We start from the raw sequence: 9437 nt of genomic DNA, 5'->3' as shown, positions 1-9437 counted from the left end.
CGGCGGGCTGCCGTTGAGGCACCTTCTCCTCCGCGCGCCGCTCTCCCCGAACTTGGCATCGCCCTCGAAGAAGCACAGCACCACGGCCACCAGCAGCAGCTTGAACGGCAGCATCTTGAGCATCATGCCTGAGGGAGCGGGTGAATGCACCCCCGCCCTCCCCCCCAAAAAAAAAAAAAGTGGAAAAAGAGAGAGAAAGTGTGGGGCGGGCGGGGGGGGGGAAGGAGAGGAACCCCACTGACTTTTCTTTGCACTTCAAATCAGGAAATCACTGCTCTCCCCACAGAAGGGGAAAGTCCGTAGAATAACGATAAAAAAAAAGAAAAACCACTAAGGAGGGAAGGAGGTTCTGTCACCCGCGCTCCCAAAAACGAGGATGCAAAAAGGCAGAAACGAAGAGGGGAGCAAAAAAAGAAAAAAGGCAAAAGCCGAAGCCCCAGCTCTGCGGGAGGATGCTCGGGAGCCGGCGGGCTGAAGTTGTGCAAGTGGCACAGGTTTAGCAGTTGCCGCCGCGCCGAGGCGCCGGGGCGCGGGGCGGGCCGGGCAGCGGGCGGCGGCAGCGCTTCACTTGTCGTCCCATAGGAAGGATGTCCCCCTAGGTGGGACAGCGGCGGCGGCAGCCGGCCCGGGCGATGCCCCCTCCGCTGCCGGCGGCGGCGGCGGCGGCGGCGGCTGCGGCTCACTAGGGCTCTCATGTTTCGCTCCCTCTTTTCTTCTTCTTTTTAAGCAGCGCGCGGGGAGGTGCTGCCACCGCGCGCCCTGCACGTCACCCGGCGGCACCGGCCGCGCGCGCGCCCCCGCCGCACGCCGCGGGGGGCGGCCGTTGGTGGCGGCTTGGGCGGGGGTGGGGGGGGAGCGGCCGTTGGTGGGGGGAAGGGGGGGAGCGGCGGCGAGGTGAAGGGGCCGGGGAAAGCGCGGGAGAGGCCGGAGGCTCCTCTGCGTGCCCTCCCCCCTCCCCCGCCGGCGGACCGTTAGTGGGCACGCGGGGGCCGCGGCGGCGCCCCGCCCTGTAACGGTCCCGCGGCGCGAGGGGAGCGCCGCGCCCCGCCTCAGCTTTCCCGCCTGTGAAATGGGAGACTCCCGCGTCCCCCCGCCGCGGGCGGGGATTTCACCTCGGTGCCTTGCCCGGCCTGGCCAGGGGGGCACGGGAGGGACCCTGCCCTCCTTGTGCCCGCTCTCCTGGCGGCCCGGCCTGCGGGGACCGACGGAGCCGCTGTGGTGCGCGGAGGGAGCCGAGCTTGCTAGGTGGGTGCTTCCCCGGCGGCCGAGGTGCCCAGGCCCGACGAGGAGGCCTGTCCGCGCCCTTCCACTACTTTTTGACCAGTCTGGCAAAGGTGTTTGTTCTCAGTCAGCCAGTTGCATTTTTCTTGTTGCCAGCTCTGATTAACTCCTCAATTTCAGGCAACGTTCTAGACATCAGGGACTGAATCTGTGTTGACGAGGGGCAACCGTGGGAAGCTATAGTAGGGAGCATGCGAGGCACGTTTAGTTCCTGGTGTCTTCTTTGCACGGCTCCAGCATCATTATTTCTGCAGCCTTCTACAGAATGTGCAGCTGGCTGACTCTTCTTAGTTAGTGTCTTTCAGTGTAATAATACCCCTATGTGAGTTCTGTCCAACTTCAGTGAGTTTAAAATACTACAGATTAATACTGCAACAGCGAACATGTGGCAGTTCCTAATGGCTGGAAGAAGCGGGGTATAAAGGAGTGAGCGTGCACATAGTGTACTAAGAATGGGAAGAGTGGGACAAACAGAGCCTCTAGTACTGGGTGAAAAGAATGCACACAGGAAGCCAGGAATAAGATGAAAAGAGAATGGGCAATCTCATGTGAGCGGGAATGGAGCAAATGTGGGAAAGAGAAAAAGTGAGAGCATACAGCTCTAGTCAAGGGTAGGCGGGTGGAAATCCCTAGAAAGGAGGTCATACCTAAGTCCCACCTAAGTCCCCTTAGGCGGGAAGAGGAAGTTATAGCATAGATCCTAGCTTCTTCCCGTGGGGGAGGTGAAGGAATGGAAAGTTGCTAGTGAAAGATGCAGTTTGGGTGCACCTAAAGCCACTCATTCAGGGAGACAGGGGAGGGGAGCAAGTAGAACCCCAGGGGGTATTTATGGGGACTTGCTGGTTATCGCTGAAATAGAGAAAAAAAAATCCTTTGCATCCAGGGAGCCCATTTGGGAGGGAGAGAGGAAAAGGAAGGATTGCAGGGAGCTCTTGATGTGCAGCAATTTTCTTCTAAAGAAACTACAGCCTGTTACTGTTGTCCTCACATTTATTTTTACCGAAGAAAGTGAATCTCTTCAGTTTTACTTTTGAACTCTATCCCTAAACAGTCCACACTGAACTAAATAGGAATTTGGCATGGACAAAGAGTCATCAGATAAATCATTGAGTAGATAAAGCATTGGGAGACATAAAAACTGCTTCCTCTCCCTTTTAGTGCATTTCTTGGAGGGCAGTGGTTCTTAAACTCTTGACCACCAGTTGTCTTACTACTGACTCTCATTTGGTTGAAAGTGCTGCCAATTAAGCTTTGAGCTACATCAAATGTTATGAATGAGAGAAGACCCTGGTGCAGCATGGGCCCCAGCACTCATACTGATGAGTGAAATACAGCTTTCCTGCTTTGTAGTTTCAGAAAAAAATACTACTTTGAGGTACTGAGACTTGTTCCATGAGCAACCTGATTGGCAGAAGTATAGCTATGTAATTATCCTACGACACCTATGCCATTTTTATTACCCTGGATTATTACATAGAGTATTGTTAGATAAAAGTGATTCCAGTATAAAGCAGAATAACAATATCAGGATAAAGTCACTTTTGTTCCCAAGCAGTCTCCTTACAGAGGGTTACACTGGCAGTGTTGTTATAGTGGCATAAGTACACAGCTGAAGGTCTGTATGTCTGTTTCCCGCTGTAGACAGGGGAAACGCTCATATTTTTACACTAGATTCCCTACTTCAGGTCAGCATATATCTTACTGGAATGGGAAACTGGAACTGTGTGGAAAGAAGTGGCCGTAGGGCAGATACTCTCTTGGAAAAACGAATGTTCAGTGAAAATTTCTGTGAGGAGTTGTGGCCTGGTCTTCACAGGTTCTGTCTCTCCAAAGGAAGTGGAGAGAGGGAGTGAGGAATATAAATCTATATGATCAAAGTAGTATAGCTATTAGTAAATAACCTTCCCTCCTCCTTCAAGTTCTGCCCGCATAAATATCCGTTTCTGTGTGTACCTATACCAGCTCTTGGAGGAGGTGAGTTTGAGGTGTATTAATTAAATAGAGAATGATTTCCAGAAATGGGATTCCGATCAAGTTGCCAAAGTCAGAAAGCACTGACAGTTTGTGATGATCAGATTCTACATAGAAATTTTACGTGCATCCATGATGGAGACATTTCCCAGAAATTCTGTGGAATGTACTGTTGGCCTTGTATACTATAAAGCGTTCAAAACTTCAAGCACTGTAGCAATAGACGAATATAAAGACGTATAAGCAAGACTTGAAGAAGGTTGAATGTTCTTTAATACCTGTGACTAGAAATTGCTGATTCATGGCGTTTTGTGCAAGAATACCTAATTTAATCTTTTATTCCTTTTCACATTTAAAAAAAGTACATGATAGCCTCTTCAACAAAATATTTTCCATAGGCTGACTGATATATGAATTTATTTATAAACGTTTCTCATAGTGCAAAGTTAAGGTTGGTGTTAGTATTTGCCATTTCAGAGTGTCAACTTCAGGCGACTTTCAGCCTCTGATAAACAGAGATAAGGGAATACTAATGAAGTAGAAACGTATACATAGGAAATACAGTTAGTAAACACATCAGCTTTTTAAGGCAACCTGTATTCTATCATATGAAGTTCATTACCGGAAATGATGAAATGTGGCATTGCCGTAAGAGGTAGAGATGAGTAAGTGCTATAATTTGTTAAGAGCAGATAGGAATCATCTTTGGGTTAAACTACAATTATATATGAGAGATTTGGAAAGTTTTTAAAAGGAAGCTGTTACTGCTACAGTGTTGGCAGCTAGATTCTCTTCTAGTTTTGTCCTGGGACACAAGCAGACTTTTACCATTACCTTCATGATGTAGCTTATTATCTTTATCATGATATATCATGGTGTCTATGGCATGCAAGTTAAATGTGTCAGAACACCATTCAAGGAGTGTAGGGTGAAGATTGTGGCATGCACTTGAACTGTATTGTGTCTCAGGTTGTTTTATGTGTGTTCTCTTTGTACTTTCTTTTTACTGTGGCTCAGCGGTTGAATTTGGGCAGTCATAGGTATTTTGCAAGGGATGTCAGTTGCCCCAAGAAACCTGTTTTAAGATTTTGAGTCAATGAATTCCTTGCCATTTTTAACAGAGAGAGATATATGTAGTTAGATGTAATAGCTAGTGTCAGCTTTCGAACGAACAGTTGTCATATGAGTTTGCAGGTGGGAGGAGAAGCTGGGCAAAGGAATCTCCTGGCATCATGAGGATCAGGTCTGATGCAAGCGATCAGTAGCATTGAATTATTCCCAGACTCGTAACAGATGTAGTCCGACAGCATATCTTTACATGTTCCTGTGATTCACAGAAGAAACTTCACATATGGTCGCCTGAAGCTCACTTCTACAGCTAGGCCCGTGCCGTATGAGATAGCTTCTTCTCAGCAGTGGTATCAAGGCCAGATCCTCTCCTTCCACAGTGGTGGAAAATACCTGGCACTCCATTAGGAGGAGTGCTGCAGCTTCGGAGCAGGCAAGGAGACAAATCAATGCTTACCTTGGTCTGTATCTGTGAAATTATGGCATTTAAAATACTGGAACAGAAAGATCACTATTTGGTGTCAGGGACATTTCACCAGGTGAAGCAGGAGGACTTCAGGTCTTAGAGAGTGACTCTGCTTTTGTTTTAGCTGGCGTTTGACTTGAGCTTCTCAAACATAGTCTACTTTGTCATACTTTGTTTAGTTTGTTAAGAAAGAAGTTATTTTCAGAACCGCTCCACTGTTAGGTGAAATGAGGGTGGAATATCTCCATATCTCATCAACATGATACTTTTCATTGAGTCCATACTAATGTTATTCTTGTTACTTCAGGAACTCTCCCTAAAGCATGGGAGGTGTTGTGAAGCCAGTGATTCTACTTCATTACTAACTCCTGTTCTTTTTGGGGCCAATCTGTATCATAGACCAATGAGAAATGTTCAAACGATCGTAAGTCCTCCATTATAAATGCTTAGAATTGGAGTTCCATTTCCAGATTCAATTCTGAAAAAGCCTTAAATTTTGAATTTTGTATGTTTTACTCGGAAAGGAAAGTAGAAAAATCTTTCTAAAATAGTCAGATAATTCATTTGGATTATTCTGAAACAAAACTGAGCCTGAGAGTTCAAGCTCTGAAGCTTGTGCCTCAGCTATGGCTTCTGAAACTTCACGGTCCCATCTCCCTGTCAGCCAGGTGGACAGAGGCTCAGGAATCTGGAAATTTGGAGTGAGGACTGGGACAGAAATCTCATGGTTCAGCGATCTGGGCTCCTGACCTTCTGGCTTTTCTGGTTGAAAGTTTGAGTGTCCTGATAGTCCCATCAAAAGTGAAGTTGAGGGCTTTTCCTGGCTCTCTGCTGGATCATGAGAGCTAGGGTTCCCATGGCTTCAAGGCAGAGGACTGGAATATCAGGAAACCTTGACTCTGGGACAGTCTTTATGGCAGGAGTTTCCCGCAGCTGTGAATTCTCCAAGTCAATTCTCTATAGCAGCTTCTCTGGTAACAAAGAAGGAAAACTGTTGGAATGGTTTCATTAAAATATTTTATGGTTAGTCAGAAGTTTGTAGAACCACTATATTTGTGCTTATATTTTTGTTTGTGATGTAACAGAATTTTTCAGTTTGGTCAGAACATTTCTGGTTGATTCTATCCATCATATACTATAGCCCACATCATTTCATGGCATTGAGAATAACATGTTGCTTGTCTTTTGCATACCACAAATACGAGGTGTGAAAGCTAGTATAACATGAATGAACAGGACTTGTTAGGATACTTTTATGGGAAAATAGGTGCCTAGACAGTCACAGACAGGTTTTTAGGGTATGTCTTTACCACAGAGTTCCCCTAGGCTATTAACAGAAATCCTCTAAACCAGCTGAAACCACCTGGACCATTTGGGACTATAAACTAATGCGTCTAGTCTCTAAACATGACTCCAAAAAACCTGAGTCCTTTCTGATTACAACAGCAGAATTGGGCTGATTTTAACTCCAGTTGATTTGCCCATCAGGGAATACGAACTACAGATTATTTTGGTACGTCTTTTCAGCTGCTAACACAAATACTGAATTACTTGTGTTCAGTTTTGCAACATAGGCTAGGCTAACTAGAAGGTAGATAAAGCAAACCGTTTTGCAAGGGAATGAAGACTCAAGAGGCCCTCTTGCCTATGGGCTGTGTACTTCTACCACCTGCTGTAATTCACCTCAACAGCATTTATCTATTTATATATATTGCAAAGAGACAAAGGAAGCTGCCATGGAATAATCTTTCATTCTTACCGGGGACTGTAGTAGCCCCACGGCATGTTGTAGTTCACCGGTCACGTGTACTATCCCTTGCTGTAGTGTTGGAGGAATCCTCAACTTTCTGTAGGAACACTTCCTATAAGATATCAACAAGGAAATTTTAAAATGTTTTTAGTACTTATAAAAGGGATAAAGCTGTTTCTGAATATGTGATATTGTGCATTACAAAACTAAATAATGGGCCGAGATAGTTGTGCCTGGTATTCTTTGTTGTCTGCCAAGGATGGGGATGGAGCTTGCAGCCTGATATTAAGACTGAGCAGTCCAAAACTCTGCTCTGAGCTGTTCAGTGACTGAGATAATCAGATAGGCTTCCGCAGACTTTCACTATGTTGATGCAGTGCACGTGCATTTTGCTGTGTTACGTAAGTCAGTGTGAGTCGATCCATATTTGATTTGGAAGCTTTGCTTTGGGAAATTCTCCATAGCAGGTTTTGCGTAATACATGCTAAGTCACCATGTACAGTATTGCTGCACATAGAGCGTATAGTCTGTGTTAACTGTGCTCTTTGAGGCAACTTTTCAAGCAATGGAAAACCTTTTTCCCACAGATAGATAGAAAATAATGGTGAAATCAGCAACCTAGAACAGCATGGAGCTAGTTCATGCATATAAACTAGCTTTCAGAAAGAAGCTTTGTTTAGTTCAGCAGGATAATTTATATTTCAGAAAATACTTAAGAGTTCATCGCAAATATATATGCTCTTCCACACATGGCTCTTAGAAGTACAAAATCATTTGGCGAATAGGGGAAAGTATCAGTATACCTAACAATACCTAACGCTCGTTCTCAGACAGATGCCAACACCAGGCGCAAAATCAATGATTTTGGCTTGTGTTAAATGACTACAGAATGGCGTTGAAAGCTCCCTCGTGTTTCCGGCATGACGCGTACTTCTGCAAGCTCATGTATACCTTTAGGTGTCGTCTCCATGCTTGTGCAATGCATACATAGTGCCACCTTTTTGAAGTGTCCGTTTAGCCTGCCCTGACCTGGAGTTACAAATTTTACGCTAAATAGGTTTTTCTAGGTTGCGTCCTTGAAGGAGCATCGGGAGTATTGTGTTAGCTGACCTAAATCCTGAGAGAATGAAATCAGTCTAGAGAGGATTAAATCTGTAGTTTGAGTCCCAGTCATGCAGAAGAAGTTGGAAGAAGCAAGCGATTCTGTAAACAGCCAGTTCTTACAGAGGCTATTTTTTGGGAACCCATCATTCAAGCGACTGAGTTTGGTATGAGAGCCATCCCTCACGCTCCCGTGATGCACAGCAAATTTCAAGCATGTGGATTTTAGGTTGTTTACATTAGTCAATCTTTGACTAGAAATCGGTGCTCAGCTTAGCTGTAATTAAAATGAAATGTAGACACCAGTTTGGCTGGGAATTTAGGATGTGGTCATAAAGCTACTTTATCCATGTGGAATACTATCCAACCATTAGGTTTTGGAACTCTCTGATTCTCCTGGCTGATATTCTTTTGCCAGGAATGCTGTCTTCAGAGACAGAGTGGACCGTATACATTCTTCTCAACCTTAAGAGGAAGACTCCATTAGCTTTGATGAGAAACAAATCTAAGTAGGTGGTAGGTTCACACGCAGGTGGCAATGTGTGAATCATTTCTTTCGTTTGACTGTAAGATATACGAACAAAGGAGATCCTTGGATAAAGATGTAAACTGATGTGGATGCCAGATGAACTTTGACTGAACTTAAGGCCGAACCATATTTTAAAAAATAAATGAATAAGCTAGGATAGGAGACACAGTAGCAGATGCTGGAACCATCTGTTCCTGGATGGCTCTAATAGAAACCTTCTTCTAGTTTCTTGTGTTTCCCTGTTAGCTTGTGGCTTGCAAAAGAACATGCTGCACCTTCTATATGCGTTAATAGTCTCATTCTTTCAAGTTTTCATGATGCACGCAAGCACCTAGGGCAGGAAGCTTAGGAAGACCATGAGTCCAACTTAGGGCTGCATAATTGCCAGAACTGAAGGACAGAGCACCAAAAATGACGTGAATCTGTCAGAACCAGCAAAGCAGTTGCTCATTTTTATCATCTCATTTATCTTCAGGAGTCAAAGTCAATAGGAGCTCATGGCTCTAGGCCAACAAAAAGTACTCCTCAGGGAACCCAAGAGCCTTCTTCCTTGGTGATAGAAGCAGCGACTGTTCAATATTCACTTTTACCGTAATTGCACTAAAATAAACTCTGTATCAAGAAGTAAAAATCCAACTTTAGGATCTTTCAGTTGTCCAGCTATACTGGACACATTGATTAAATTGTGTGTATGACAGGTCATTTCAAGGAAGAGGGAGCAACAGCTGAGGTCTCATAATGGATATAGCACCTTTTTGAGTTAGCAGCTACAAAATAAGATACTCAAGATAATGCAGTTGATTTCAGTAGTATTGTCTTTGTGAATGTGATTTGCCTGTGCTGAATCAGGCACAAGAAAATCCCTGAAGTCCAGGTGAGTTATCCTCTCTCCCAGAACCTTTGCAAGCAGCCTAGCTTCTACAGGATTTGAATTTCTTTATATAATCAAGTGATTGAGTTAAGCACTCCATCGTAACCTTAAGGCATGCATTACAATCACTGTCAAATGAACTTTGAGGATGAGCTGTACTGCTCCATGTAATTCATTGCAGATGTGAGGGAATCCCTCATTTCCCAAGGAATGGTCACTGTAGGCTAGATGTTGTCTGACTGAGGTAGATAGAGTGCACTTAACCCTTTACTGCAGAGGTTAGGTCTGATTCTGACAAAACCATAATTTAAAGTGGTCACGATTCTAGCATTTTAACTGCTGCTACTCCTCATATAATTATCCGGAGTAGGATCTAAATGGTAAATTAAAGTAGGGATCA

At 44.8% G+C, this 9437-nt stretch overlaps 1 protein-coding gene across 3 annotated transcripts in view; it reads right to left on the bottom strand.

Moving 5' to 3' along the window:
- The window catches only part of HHIP (hedgehog interacting protein), a 73110-nt gene extending 72301 nt beyond the window's left edge, over nucleotides 1-809 (bottom strand). For all 3 annotated transcript variants that reach the window (XM_068942165.1, XM_068942164.1, XM_068942163.1), the window contains exon 1: nucleotides 1-809. This exon is cut by the window's left edge and continues 141 nt beyond it. In XM_068942165.1, coding sequence (XP_068798266.1) covers nucleotides 1-126 — 126 coding nt within the window. In that variant the 5' untranslated portion in view covers nucleotides 127-809.
- Nucleotides 810-9437: the final 8628 nt, after the last annotated feature.

Source organism: Struthio camelus, chromosome 4 (assembly GCF_040807025.1).
Source record: "Struthio camelus isolate bStrCam1 chromosome 4, bStrCam1.hap1, whole genome shotgun sequence".
Classification (NCBI taxonomy): Eukaryota; Metazoa; Chordata; class Aves; order Struthioniformes; family Struthionidae; genus Struthio; species Struthio camelus.
This window is presented reverse-complemented; position numbering and strand designations above follow the sequence as displayed.